We start from the raw sequence: 15,562 nt of genomic DNA, 5'->3' as shown, positions 1-15,562 counted from the left end.
TACAGTATGGATGCTTATAGATCATGTCTGGTTGTGCACTGGGTAGCCAATACACAGGTTTAGCCTTGCACAGGGCTAGCACTCAACACATCATTAAAGCCCTTACTCTCTCTCTAACTTTTCACTCATCCACTTCACTCAAGGTTTCAACCGAGCACTTTTAAATAGCTTATAAAGCCCATGCTCTACAAATTATGTTGTGATTCTCCTTAAGTTGAAGCTCACATTGGAACCAGCCCCTGCTCCTGACTCCTACCTTTTCTCACTCATAGCCATTTTCACCAAACCTCTAAATTAACAGGGTGCCTCCCCATCCATAAAGTACTTAGTCGTGTCAATTGTGTTTTATTCTGTCTTCACTCATTCAAAACTGCTCTGAACAAAAGACCTTTGCCCCATAAGTTCACTCACCTTTAACACTTTTGTCACAGTCACCTTTCCTAAAATAGTGGCCATTGTTTCCCGTGTAGCTGGAGCAGCCATTAATTTGTGATATTCCTGAGTTTTGGACTATATTACTTCTTTCGTCTCATATAGCTTACCACCTGACCCACCTCGGATCATATTCTCCTAAGACTTTGCAGCAGGTCCCCATCTCTTCTTTCTTTGCATCACTTCCTCAGCAAGGTCATCTCAGCATCCAGATTCCCCTACTATGTATTCACCAATGATGTACAAATGCTCTTCTTCTATTCAACTTCATTACTTCCCCAATTGCGACATACAAGCCAAAATGCCACACTGTTTCACAGTCATCTGCTACTTTATGGCCGATAGTTTGCTGTTCCATGCTGAACTCTGGCAAAACTGAGATCGCCTACTTCTCATCAACCAACCCCTCCCAAGTATGTGCTGCGCTCCATCTTCTTTCTCCTCACATTCTCTCCCAGGAGCTCAGGCATTCAAGTTTTAAAGTGTATCTTTGAATATTGTTCCTTAAAACAATCAGCATAGTGATAACATACATGCTGTTAACTAAAACATTCTAGATCCTATAAAACTATAATATACTTACAATCCTCCAAGGGCAATAATTTCATCAACTTACAGTATCTCTTCCCTAAGATTCAACCTTCCAATATTCAATGTGTAAGACAAATCGTTTTAGAATAATACATTTATTTCTTGATTCGAAGCAAAGAAAAGATACTTTGTGATGACAAAAATTCCAACTAGTGATATTGCAGTTTTGCATAGTCAATACGCAATCCCCTTTTGTTTGACCCTAATGATCTTCAACCAAGATAACAAGTATATTTTCCAATATATTGTATAAAAAGGGCACAAAATAGGAAATGGGATTCAGTCCTAGCAGCCTGTCCACAAGATGGACAGTGGCCATCAGAGGTACTATTCTCATTCCAAGACTGAGTGAGTGTAGTTAGCTGTAGTGTATCAATGCAGAATTGGAAAGATAGATTTTTTTTCATATTGTGGCTTTACAAGATCAAAATAGCCTTCACATGTACGTTCTCTCTTGAAATGAAGAACATTGTCAGCCTACCCAAAAAGATCAAGAACAAAATTGATTGCTCCCAGTGAGACAAATAATAAGATTTGACTAGCAGGGCGGTTTGAGAATTAGGGCCTGATTTAGATCTTGGAGGACGGGCTACTCCGTCACAACGGTAAAAGATATCCCTTCTGCCAAAATATAAATCCTATTATATCCTATGAGATTTATATTTTGGCGGATAGGATATCCATCACCATTGTGATGGAGTAACCCGTTCGCCAAGATCTTAATCAGACCCTTAATGTCTTCTGGTTTACTCCACACCCAATCAAGGCCAGAGCTAGCTAGCCAGATATTTGTGAACAAACTTAAACCTTTCCAAATTGTCAGAGCCTCTGATGAATAATGCATCACATAGTGTATTTTTTTAGATCTTTTTTTATTAATCTAGAGGTGCACTCGATACAGCCCAAGTATTAAAGACAATAAAACATCAAGTGGATATAAACCCGAACCATAGTATACAGCGATATTAGACGTGCTTTTAGGAAGGACAAGAAGAGATTTGAAAAACTTTCTTTTTGCTACAACAGCTGTTCAGTGTTGAACCAACCCCAAACTTCATCCCATAACGTACTGCAGAGGGAGCTTGGGCCCTGTAAACCGGAATTGAATGGGAAACAGGCTTACCTGCCATTTCTCTTGTAAAATGAATAATAGCCCAATCTTTGAGCCAAAATTAAGTTACTTTTAGATATCTGACTATCCCTCTTCCCATTTGCGCTTAATCTTACATCCACATAAACAGAGAAGGAAACGCTGTCCATTGCCAGGTTAATCATACGAGCTTCCCCCTGAATTTCTTATGGGGTGAAGACCAGATATGTTCTCTTTGCTTCATTGATGATTAATCCCTGACCATTACAGTAAGTTTGGAAGCGATCCAACAGATATTGTAACTCAACTGAGGCCCAATAAATGTACAGGATGTCATCAGCAAATAATAGTGTAAAAGTATTTTCTATGCCCAGAACAGGTGCATCATAAGAACAATATTGTATCCTGCTTATCACACTGTTAATGAAGAAGTTAAATAAGGTTGGAGCTAGGACTTCCTGGTTGACCTTGAAGGCCTTGATAATTTTGCCACTCTTATCCCAGTGGACTCTAGCAAAGTTGTTTGTGTGCACACTGATTTTTATAATGTTCAAAAGATCAGCCGGGAGACCAAGGGAAGCCAGTGCATGCCATAATCGATTGGGTGGAAAGGTATCAAAAGCAAATTTCAGTTTAACAAAAATAAAGTACAAGGATTCTGACCTTAGCTTAGCATACTTCTTCATTATAGTAAAGGGTTCGAAAACCAGGTCAACAGCACCAACATCCTTTCAGAAGGCAGCTGTTCATGGGAAACATCCAAGCATTCCTGGGGCGAATGTACCTGCAGCCCCAGAGCCACATGGCTGGTGGGTGACATTCACTTTGGAAATACTATCAGTTTCAAGTACCTCTAGCCATTTGGCAAGAAGTGTACTCAGTAAAATTAAAGAGGTGTGATTAGTATCTAGGCATAAGGTACTAGGATGCGCAAGTTGATAAAATGTTCTTCTCCTGATCCTAGCTTCACAAACTTCTCACACATGACCCTCCACAAACTTGTAGCAATTGTCTGACGTGATAATACTTATCAGAGAAAGTCCTTTTCAATGCGTTTTCCAAGATTACGGAAATCTATCTCAGTTGTGCACGCGCAGCCTACCCTGTTAAAAGGAGAGAGGCATCTCTCAGTGAAATTTTAAACTGTTTTACCACAGAGACATTACAAACTTCATACTTGGTATAACTTACTTATACACATTTACACCTAGACCACATGGGCTCCAAATCGCTTTTAATATGTGACTTAGCGAACATTAGAAACAGGCTTTAAAAATGCCAGCGATGTTTGTTGTGGCATTTGCATGCTGCATCTTGTCCTACAACAGATCAGGGATGCAGCAATATCCCTGAACCTATATTTTAAAGTCTCTTTGTGGGTGGTATAAACCAACACTATGGACTAGATATGAAATCTAGCGCTTTGTCACTCATTTTGCAAAATTGTATTGTAGCCTGAGGGCCCAATTAGGATGTCGGGTGGACCACCACCGACAGGCCGTCAGTGGCGGTCCGCCCGACAACCAGGATAGCAGTCCGACTGCCGCATTATGATGCAGTCGGTGGGACCCCAGTGGGTGAAGTGACAAGAAGCCCGTCGGGGTGTCAGTCGAACCTGGATCCCTACAATCATGGCGGTGCCTGCGCAGGTACCGCCATAGGGGGTACGATGTCCCTTTCTGACAGCCTTTTCATGGCAGTCCCACAGCCAAGAAAAAGCCTGTCAGAAAGGGACTTTGGGGGCCCATAGCAGGGCCCGTTGTACCCCACAGGCCTCCGCTATGTGGCCTGGGGGCACATGTGGTGCCACTCCAAACATCCACAGGGTGCCTGGCACACGGTGGATGGATGTGCAAAAACATGCCTTTTTCAATTGCAGCTTGTGCCTCAGCCCTTTTCTGGGTTGCAGCACAAGCAGAAATGGAAAAAGGGATGTTTACAACCGTCTGCACGGCAGTCATATCCAAATTGGGCTTTCGGGACCGCCGATTCCTTGTCAGACCGTCTCGAGCCTGAAATTATGGCGATTGGAAGCTCGTCCTACCAGCATCATTATGAGGTCCTTAGCTAAAAGTCCAATTCGCCAGCGGGAGATATTTACTTACTGACCATATTTTAGAAATAATATAACATGCATTGTGAGCTGTTTAAAGTGCTTCAAAACAATCAATACCAACAATCCAAGTGCAACAATAGATAATGTTAATAATCACAATAACAGATTGGCCCTCTCCTAAACTTACTGGATATCACCCTTAATATACCTACATGTACAGCATGAGAAATTGCAATATATTCAATACATCTTTAAAAACATTGTGACAACAGGCAACTTATACAATACCATGCCCTCTTACACCTTTTGCTGAAGTTCAAAATTAAATAGTTCAGGCTGCAGTTAAACAGGGAGGAAAATCTAGCAGATACTGTTCCAATTTACATTTAAAACTCCTAAAATTAATAAGGTGGTTCAAATGTACGAGGTACTAATCCCCTGGTCAAACTCTTGTTAGGTTCAGGAGGTCAACTGCTGATTTAAAGCACCGCCATTGTGGAATGGGAAAATGATGATCTGCAACAGAATTCAGAGTCCCAACATATTGCTTGAACTAAAACTGACTCGACAAATACTAAGTGATAAACTTTGAATGGCTTTCAACAATCCACACTACACAAAGCACCTTACTTTTTATGTGATCTTCAATTTAGAGCCATTACAGCTGAGCATAATATTGAAAGATTTGTTTTATTGTATATGTATTTATCAGCATCTTTGTGTAGTATGGCAAGACCTAATTGGCGGTGGAACGCATTTCAGAGGAACATTTTCATATAATCGACTGAAAATATTATCCAATATCTAATTTTAAATATAATACTATTATAAATTGGAATATATGATACAAAAAAGTAAAAACAATCTTAGAGTGTGAATAGAATATGAAGGCTACATGGGCTCAAACACGATTGTAGATGCAACATCCATTCTGAACATTTCCCTTATAGTAATACATGACTTTAAAAGTTGGAATTGTTGATGAAAAAGCAGACTCTTCATGTCTTTTGTTAATGTCAAGATCAGATGACCTTGTTCTGATATCTGGTGGAGTGGTCCCTTTCCAAGGACGATAGTTAGCAGTTTTTGTCTTCTTAATCCTGTCTCAAGGAGAAGGTTATTCTAGCTCAAAATTATGTGCTGGGCACCTCAATAGTCCGTTTCTGGGCAAGGTAATAGGAATCCTAAAATATGACTTTACTCATGATGCAGATTAGTTCAAAGATGCTCTTCGCTTTTTTGGTTAATCCCCTCTGAGAGACCAGAATTAGTTAAATATGTTTGACCTTTCTTGTGCTGTGGCCATTATTGTAGCTGCATGGAAGGATAATTCTCGTGGAGGATGCTATTTTGAAATTACATTGAATTTTGGAATTTCCATAGTTGTGTCTAAACACTACAAGGCATTGTATAACTAGCTGAAACTCTGGTACTCATATAAAGAATATAACTGCAAGTAGGAGTCAGAGATAGAATTGTGCTCCATTTGGAAATGTGTTGACATGTGCTTGAAGATAAAGTTTTTTTATCCGAGTCAAAACCAAGAGATTTTGAGGACTTTGCCCTTGAAGGTTTACAGTTTAATACTGTGAGACAACCCTTTTGGTTGAGAATAAACAGTAGGAACTCCTTTTTAAGTGGGTTCAGCTTTAGGTGGTTGAGTTACATTCATACTTCAATATCCTGAGGGACACTGACCATTAGTTCAATATCTTTAGGGGAAAATCTTTTCAGAAAGAACTGAGTATTGTCTGTGTAAAAGTAGCATAAGATGTTAGATCGCGATCGCGATCATGATCAAACATCAAAGCGCCCACGAAAGTGAAATTAATCGCGGTAAAGCGCGGCACGCGCGCACATGCACTGTAGCTCTAGGCTGGCCTGGTAGCACTTTTTGGAGCCCTCTCAATAAGTCTCGCCAGACCAGCGCATGCGCTGGGTCAGGCGAGACCAAAAAACAAATAGTACCTGGCCTCCTGTTAATCAAACCCCCACCACCGTCCACACCATGGTCTCGCTCTGCATGAGGTTGAGAGCTGGTGCAGCATCTACATGCTTTCTAAGAGCTGTGTGAGTGCAGGTTTGAACTCTTTGTCAGAGCGAGTCTGCAGAGACCTGCAGGGAATGTGGCTGATGGAGGCAGAGCGCTGAAGTCAGTCTGTGTAGACGTTTTGTACTCTGTTTACTTTTTATTTTACAAAAAAAAGATATGGATCGCTCATGTACACTAGGTGGCATACTTCAGCATAAGATTCGTTCCTTCACCAGCAACAGTGTTGCAAAGTGGGTTCACCATGTGCTCCTTGACAAGGGAATATGCATGGATGAGATAGGTGTGGGTAGGGGTTCTAGAAGCCATTTACAATTGTGGTGTCCTGGGAGACGGCTAAAAACTAACCAAAAGTCAGGATCTAGTAGGACCCTACATACTTTATAGAAAACATCAATATGTGTTACCCTTATCAAGCGCATCAATTGGTTGGGGACATATTTCAGAACCTTGACCACCCATAGGCATTTCCTGAAAGGTCTACAAACACTATATTGCTAGAGGTTTATGTAGTTATTAATGATCCGGAAACAGCAATGCAATTCTTAATTGTTAAGTGGCAATTTGAAAAGCATACAGTTAGTAGGAGAAACTTTAATGTGCTCAGTTTGGCAAAAAATTGAGTACACCAATCATAACTCAGTAATTTTGTCTCTGCTTCCATTGGCCCCTACTCCTGTACCTCCTAGACCCTGTAGCAACCTATTTATGATGCCATAAATGTGTTTGTTGCTACCTGATCTGGTTGGCATGCGTCTGCGTCTAACCGCCTGACCTGATAATGCTGCCATGCTATTGTGGTGGCGTGCATCTACTTTCAACGATATGAACCTGATGATGTTGAGGTAGGGGACGGGGGGAGCACGTCGGATAGGCAAGAGGCGGGGGGGGGGGACTGGGGAGTGAGATGGGAATGGAGGCGGTCCCTGGACACATACAAGAGGCCTGGACAAGAGGGAAGGTCTGCTTGCTCAGGGAGGGGTTGAGCACCCGTACATAATTTACTTGGAAGGGGGGGCACATCGGGGGAGAGGTAGGAGATGGGGGCGCACTGACATGGGGGTGGGAAGGGGAGGGAACGAGTTGGGGTTGGGAGGGACGGTACTTCTCTTGGACACGGGGAATCGCTGAGTAATGAACAGTACTCCTGGGGGGGGATGGGGAAGTTGGACAGAACGTTGGATTGTTGATTTGGAAAACAATAAAAATGTTTCAACAAAAAAAAATGAACCTGATGATGTCACTGTGTTGTTGCAGCAGCGTAATTACTTGTCTCGTCCTGCATGGAATTATACAGATTGTAGTGAAGGACCCTAAAGCACATATATATGAGTGAGGGGTCCAACATTGAAGTATTTTGTTATAGTTTACGTAACCACAGAATGCATAATATCGAAATGCTTGCTAAACCAAAATCAAATAGAACTGTAACAACATTGAATTGAGGTGATACCCACCCAACTTACTGGAGATTATGACACAGATACTTAGACACGTTTTGTGCTGTGAGAGCTGGTGAAGGGCTCCTCTATTGATAATATATACCATTTCATTAATGTTATTTAAAATAGGCGTGATGGGTGCTTATCGGATATTACATTCTACCCCATCGTCGAGGCCTCTTTGTACTGTAGACAGACACACAATCATTTGTTCTTCCTTTGTTAGGACTTTCTTGACAGGAAAGTTTTCTCCTTGTTTGGATCATTTTTCTAGGACTGTCCATTCAATGTTGTAGTTTGTGTGTTCTTTTTCAAGAAAGTTGATGACTAATTTTGTTGTTGGTCTCCTGCATCTAATACTGCTTTTGTGTTCAGGGTTATAGGCTCTGGTTTTCCTTGAGGTCATGCCTATGTATTACATCTAACAAGGGCAAAGTGATACTATAGATGACATTATTGCTATTACAATTCACTTTCTAAGTTCTCCTGCCTCCCTCAGGTCTGTGGCTACCCTAGCGAGGTGGGAAAGGGTGGGTGTATTGTGTTCTAAACAAGGGAACCCCTGGGAGGCAAACATTTCCGCTGCTGATGTCACAGGAGCAAAACACCCATTGTTTTTTCACTTTTGTAAAGTAGTGGCAGTGAATAACTGGATTTAGAATCTAGTATTAAGGCTGCTTGCACATGAAAAACAATACCTAGAGAACAGGGATTAGGGAAATAGTTTATCTTGGGTCCATGGAATGAAATGTCCTTGGATGAGAAGGTAAAGAGGGAGTGAGTGACAAGGAAGTGGAATGCTGGAAAACGAACAACGGTGAAAACGTGATGCATTCTTAACATCATATTTGCTATTTCCGTCTTGTTAAATCTTGAAATATTTGTTTTTAACTCTGTGCTATGGGAGAAAAAAAGACAAATCTCGTGTTACCATTTTAAGGAAATAGACCTGGAGAAGATACTCTGTACAATAAATAAATGTGAAGGCTTGTCAGATTAAACCTCTTAATCCTTAAACACACTACATGCTCATACTTTACATAGAAGCCATAGTTGTGTTTGTTACAAAATGGACCTGGAAATTGTATAATTATCTTATTCTGATAAACGTGTTATTTTACACTTTGCAGATTCGGAGTCCAAGCACGGCCGAGAAAGCTGGGCTATGCGTTGGGGATGAAGTGGTCACTATTAATGGCAACCCTTGTTTGGGCCTACCTTACTCGCGAGTCGTCACTTTCATAAGTAACTCAAAGGACATTCTTCGGATGCTCATCAAAAGGTACAATACAATGAATTAATTACTGTGCTTTACTTTACTAAACAAATACAAACTATTTTCAAGGTTATCGAAGATGCTACTACGTGCAAGGTAAAAACACATATATAAATATATCACTAATCAAATGAATACTGAATGAAACAAGCAATACAGATTGAAAGGGAATGGTAGTAAATTAAAAAGATCATAAATTCACATATATATCTTTTCCTCGTGTAGTGCTACATATAATTTGGAATAGCATGAAGGCCATGCTAGTGTTTTCCTTTCTTTTTACCATAGAGCGCTCAGTGACACTACCCATGTGTGAATGCGGTGTATGGACTCACACAAATGCAATGCAAGCTTTTAATTCAAGAACACTAAGCTAGTGCAAAAGACAAGGTTTGTACATACTGGTAAAATAGATGTGATGAGAACGGATCAGTAAATCTATTCTGAGATGATGATGGGACATGGAATATTTTCTGCTCCATCTAGCAGAACGCATAGATACTGTTGACCAGGCAAGAGCTGGCATCCTCCTAGGCATGCATAGAAGTCTTCAAACGTAATTTTCATTTAGTTTGACTTTTATATATGATAATCCAAATGATGTAAATAACATTTCTTAAATGTGTTTTCCCTTGATTATTCTGGTGGTGTTCTCTGATATTTCACTTGACATCCCCAAAGAAAAAGGGTCAGATTTACAGTTTGGCGATGGAGTAGTACCCTGTCCGCCCAACTGATGCTCTGCCTGTCCTCTTTGGGGTTGGGAGGACTGCTAGCTTTCCATCGATGAAACCCCTGTTAGGTCTGTCTACAGAAAGCTTCCTCCAACGGCCCGAAAGAGTAGGGGCCAGGAGAGTAAGGACATTACACCACCCACCCTATTTAGGATGGACAGGGTATATCTTTTCTTTTGTCCATCAGCACTAGGTTTTGGTCAGACAAAAACAAATAAAGACTTCCCCCTTACTCCCAAGGTATAGGTGTCATTAGATTTATCTTTTTCAAAACAAAACCTTTGTTAAAATGTGGTTGACAGTCAGCAAAACCAATGGGTGTCGTCCACAAAACATTTTGTACCTTGACAGGAACTGCAATGGTGAGGGTTCCTTTCAAGGTACAGAGTTCACTGCCGGGCCAGCAGTCATCTATGAATTTGGCTAAGAGTTGTCCATCAGGGGGACAGACATAAAGTCTTCAGTTACCCTGTTGGATGGAGAACCACCCACCAAACTCTAGATCAGGCTGTAGGGGGTCAGATGTACACATAACTGCTCGCCAAAAAACTGGTTGGAATTTTGCCGAATTTTGCAGTCAAGGATTTTACAACCCAAACTGTGTACAAATAAGAGGGCTTATAAAATTCTCATTCAGAGTGGATCGTAATTCAACCTACCTCATAAATAATAAAAAGGTAGGTCACAAATTGAGAGTCAATCCAATTGGTGGCCATCATTCAAATGGTGACCCGCTAGCGGGTTACCATACTCACATGTCTGCGATCATCTTTTAATAAACTAAATGTTTTTTTTAAGGTATCCCATTTTCCTTAAAGGAAACGGTGCTCTGCTTGAGTTTTTTTAAAGAAAGTTGAGTTTGAGATTTGACAGTTGTCCCTTGGACCACTGCTTACACCCAAGCAAACTTTTTTCAACATTCACAATTGGGAAGGGGTCCGAAGGTGACCCATCCCGTTTTGCAAATGTCTTACCATCCCAAATTCAGGAGTGGCTGATTTTTCAATGCTTTACAACCAGATTTCAGGTGCAAAACACTGATGCATATGACACCAATTCGGTGTTTGGGTGCCCCAATATGTTTCTTCCAAATACTGAACCGGTATAGAGTTGCAATCCCATTTTCGGAATCAGTAAACGTTTACCCGATCCTAAAATGGGATTAGTACATACAAAAGCATTTTTGTTGTAGCACACTCTGAATTAGAGTGTTTGCAACCGTAAAAATGACTTTTACAGCTGTCCCTTAGTTCCCAAACTCTCTCATGCACTGACCAAATAGTGGTCACATGTTTTGGTTTTGGTAGCTGAAGTGGTGCAAACTGAATTCCAGAAGATTCCAAGGTAAGCCATCTTCAGTCACATTTATGGCTCAGCAATGGATTCTCTTCTTGAGATGACAGATGCCCAACAAGCAGCCTCTGCACATTTGACCTTTTATATGGAAGTTTTCTAGAACAATTGGTTGGAGAAAGAATGAATTCATAGATCCTGAAATGAATACTTTAAATCAAATTATGAGGTATTAAACTCAATGACAGGATTCAATTGTCCAAAATAAAACTAATATTATTATCATAAGGGCGATTATTTAGATTGCACACATTAACAAGTGCCACAAATCCCAATTAATTGATCAGAAATAAATAGAAAGTAATGCAGACAAAAATGAAAACAGAAAGACTAGTGCGGCTCGGAAGTGATCTTAGATATAATAATCATATCTGTTTTCAGTGAGTTTGGTACCTGTCTAAATTCTAAAGGTTTGAAGTTTCTAGTGTTCTTAGGTTTCACAGATCATTGTGTTTCTCTAATCGCAGGTAAATGTGACCTTCTACAGCTATTTCTACTTACATAAAAACATGACAGTAAGTTTAAATGCCTAACTAACCAAGGCATTACTACTTAAGAGGATAACAGAATGGCAATGAGGCCTGCAAGGGTCAAAAGTCACAAAATCACATTTCCAGTGGGTCGCATACACATTAGCACATTTTTCTAAATGCACATAATAGGGCACACAGAAGGATTTTTAGAAGCAATGTTGATCAACACAATAAGCCTATCTATATAAATGGTTTAAAACTATATCACTTTATGGTTGGCACATGGAGAATGCCCTAAATTAACCTGTGATCAACCCTTTGGTAGCTTGTCACAGAGCAGTCAGGCTTAATTTAGAGGCAATGTGTAAAGTATTTGTGCAACACTTAAAACAGTAATAGAGTGAAAACACCACACAAAAAGGATCCCCCATCAAGTTAGAAAAATAGAGCAATTCTTAATAAATAAAACAAGTCTAAAATGTCAAATATTCAATCAGTAGAACCGAAGATATAAAATGTTAAAGATTTTATTGAAGATAGCCCCAAAAAGCACAAAGTGGATATCTTGGTCACGTGGGACTAGGCGTAAGTCACAATTAGGCTCGCTGAACAGAATACCTTAAACTCTGGTTCGCGGAGCGTTGTGAGGATCCATGTTGAAGGTGCGTCGTGCACCCGAAGCGATGTCTCAGTTCCAAGATGCAGTGAGGCTGCGATGCAAGGTCCTGCATTGATGTTGAGGGTCTCATCCACGAGAGCTTGCGATGCGTGGTCCGGCTTTGATAATGCTTTACTCAGTCAGAGCGATGCATCGGTTCAGAGGAACTGCAATTCGGAGTTCTGCATTGTCGTCGAGGCTGCTGTCGCCAAGAGATGTGAGGGCCTACGCCGAGGGTGAATCAGGCAGTGACGGTTCCGAAGAGGTTGCGGGCTGCGGCACCAATGTTGGTCGGTGTGACAAGTCTAATCGACAAAACATCAGCCATGAGTCAGTTCTGCTTGGGATTGCACTGCACAGCAGAGGAGATGTATTGGTTATGATGGATCCACAGAGGCAGGCAGAGCACCTTAAGTCCATTTCCAAGGGTCCAGGATTTGGTAGGTCCACTCGGCAGAGTAGACACACAGGTGGCAATGTCCAAGTGCAGGTGCAGGCTGTTAAAAGTCTGTTCTGTCCCTGAGGCTTCAGACCAGTAAACTAGCACTTTGAGTCACTCTGGGGTTCTGGTTTCAAGAGATGCAGGCCCAACACTTCTCACCCAGACAAGAGGGCAGCAAGCAGTAGGTCATCACAGCAGGGCAGCAGTCCTTCAGAGCAGCAGTCCAGCAGAGTGGCAGTACTTTCAGCAGCACAGCAGTCCTTCTTCCTGGTAGAGTATCCACAGGTCCAGAAGTGTACTGAAGAGTTTGTGTCGGAGGTTCAGTATTTATACCAAGTTGTGCCTCTGAAGTGGTGGGAACCTTCTAGAGGAATTAAGTTGAAGGGCACAGGTGCCCTGCCTTCCTTGCCCTGGCACCAGACTAACTACAGGGAGTATGTAGCCCTTGTGTGAAGGCCTATTCAGGTGTTAGTGGGGCTGTGCTCAGCTCCTCCATCCCATCCTGCCTGTGATGGCCCATCCAGGCACACCTAACTAAGCTCCCTATTGTGTGTGGCTGTCTAGGAGGGACACACAAAGCCCAACTGTCAACTTCATCCCGTCATGTGACCCAGAGACAGGCTGCAGGCACCGAATGGCTAAGTCAGGAAAATATAAACTTTCCAAAAGTGGCATTTTCAAAATTTTAATTTAAAATCTGACTTCACCATAAATTAGAATTTTTCATTACAATTACAAAGACACCAAACATTATCTGGTCACCTGCCTACATTTGAAAATTACAGCATACTAAGGTAATTGTGATGTTAGCCTATTAGGAAATGTAGGCCTTGCAGTACTGAAAAATGAGTTTAAGAGTTTTCCACTATTAGGACATGTAAAACCTAAAAGTACATGCTCTACTTTTTAAATTCATTGCACCTTACCCTCTGGGCTGTCCAGGGCCTACCCTAGGGATGACTTATATGTAATAAAAAAAAAGGTTTGGGCCTGGCAAAAGATTATTTAGGCAGTTCAAACTGGTAGTTTTAACCTGCACACAACCAAGCTGCAATGACAGGCCTGGGGCATGTTTAAAGTGCTACTTAAGTGGGTGGCACAATCAGTGCTGAAGGCCCACTAGCAGCATTTAATGTACAGGCCCTCTGCACAGGTAGTGCCACTTTACTAGGGACTGAAAAGTAAATTAAATATGCCAATTGGATATCAGCCAATCTTACCATGTTTTAAGGAGACAATACAAGCACTTTTAGTAGTGGTAAAGTGCAGAGTCTCAAGATCAGTAAAAATTAATTAAGCAAAATAGGTCTGAAGAAAAAGAGTTAGGGGAAACCACGCCAAGGATGCCAGGTCAAACACAAATAATATGTTCTTTAGATTCTGACTTAAATTACTTGTCATGAAGAAGCAAGGAGAGTGTGAGGGACACTTTTCACTCTGACAGGTTGCATGGCAGATCTGCCCAAGGCATCAAGAGGTAGACATACCAATATGCAATTAGACTGATTGTAGGACTTGGCCTTTTTGGCTTAAGTTCCCTAAACTTTTTGTTTTCCCCTAGACCGTTTTCTTGACATAGAGTTGCCAATTTAGATACTTTGGGTACTTTGCCACTGCTGATCCGTGTCAAAGTACAAGTGTTCCCTGTGTAAAGTGTAATGGTAATTGGTTGGCCATGATTAGTATGTTTGCCTTACTAGTAAAGTCCTTAGTGATGTGCACTGTGTGTGCCAGGCCTAGTAATGCAAAGGCGAGCAGAGAAGGGAACTCAGGCCTGCAGTGTAGGGCCTGCGCGCAATTTGCTAAGTTAGTATGTTGTCCTGACAAGTGCAACCACTTGTCAGGCCTTACTTTCCCTTTTGCGTACACAGGGGGCACCCCTGTAGTAGTTCCCGGGTAACCCCGGGGCAGGGTGCAGTGTAAGTAAAAGGCAGGACATATACTGAGGTGTGTGCTATGTCCTGACAGTGAAAAACACTCCATTTCGCTTTTCACTGGTGAAATGCAATCCTGACCATAGGACAGAATGGGGGAGGCTGGGTGTTGTATTTGTTAGCCTAGTTTCCTATAAGTTTAAAATGGAGAGGTGAAGTTTAGTATGTATGAACTCACAGTGTCATAACACATCGTTCTATGAAGGTGATTTTGTCACTGTTTGTTCAGAAACCACTCTTTTAGAAAGTGGCTGAGTTTTGTGATTTAAGCATTTATGTTTGTCTCTGCTGACTGGATTGACTGTCTGGATCTGAGAGGTGAGAGGAGCAGGGAGAGGTCTTGACTCAGGGGGGCTTGAGATGGCACCAGGCTGCCCTGCATCTGGAGAGGAGGGGGAGGAGAAGCCTGGGAAGTGAAAAGGCCTGGGCTGCTGCTATAAACCAATTTACCCATCTCCTGCTGAGTGATTAACGATCCAGACCCCCAGTATCAAATGAAGAAAGGTGACACTGGGAGGGAGACACCCAGAACTGATTTAGGCAGGAGTCAGGGACCCCTGAGCACAACGAACTTCAAAGACATTTAGTCGTATAACTATGAGAGCTGAGGCCCCTGAACGTTGGAATAGAAATGGATTGAGACTGAAAAGGCTTACACCCATTTTGTGGTCAAGAGGAACCTCTGCTAAGAAAGGAACAACTGAAGAAACTACTGGGAAGGACCAACACTTGCTTCGTGATCTGGGGCTGGTCTGCAGTTTTCTGTTTTAACCAAGGAAGAGGCTATTGGGACTGTGCTGTGTGCGCTGGGTCCCCCTACTTGAAGAAGACCGTGCTTTGTGCTGTGCCTTGTAACCCCAAGGGCTCGAGGTGAGCTGGCTCCCTGTTTGGAAACACAGAAACATAAAGGTTTCCGGAGAACTTGCGAGGGACGTGATGGGCGCGTGTTGTGGCAGCTTGAGACCCTCGAAAGGTGTGCCCTGTGATCTTGGACACACGGAGGAAAAGTGAGACTCGGACGCGTTAGGAGC

The 15,562-nt window shown here is 41.9% G+C and overlaps 1 protein-coding gene across 1 annotated transcript in view; it reads left to right on the top strand.

Moving 5' to 3' along the window:
• Positions 1 to 15,562, top strand: part of SYNPO2 (synaptopodin 2) — a 579,691-nt gene that overhangs the window by 404,041 nt on the left and 160,088 nt on the right. Inside the window, exon 2 of the mRNA XM_085634327.1 lies at positions 8,792 to 8,943. Coding sequence (XP_085490453.1) covers positions 8,792 to 8,943 — 152 coding nt within the window. The remainder of the gene's footprint in view (positions 1 to 8,791; positions 8,944 to 15,562) is intronic.

This window comes from Triturus cristatus, chromosome 2_1 (genome assembly GCF_964204655.1).
Source record: "Triturus cristatus chromosome 2_1, aTriCri1.1, whole genome shotgun sequence".
Classification (NCBI taxonomy): domain Eukaryota; kingdom Metazoa; phylum Chordata; class Amphibia; order Caudata; family Salamandridae; genus Triturus; species Triturus cristatus.
This window is presented reverse-complemented; position numbering and strand designations above follow the sequence as displayed.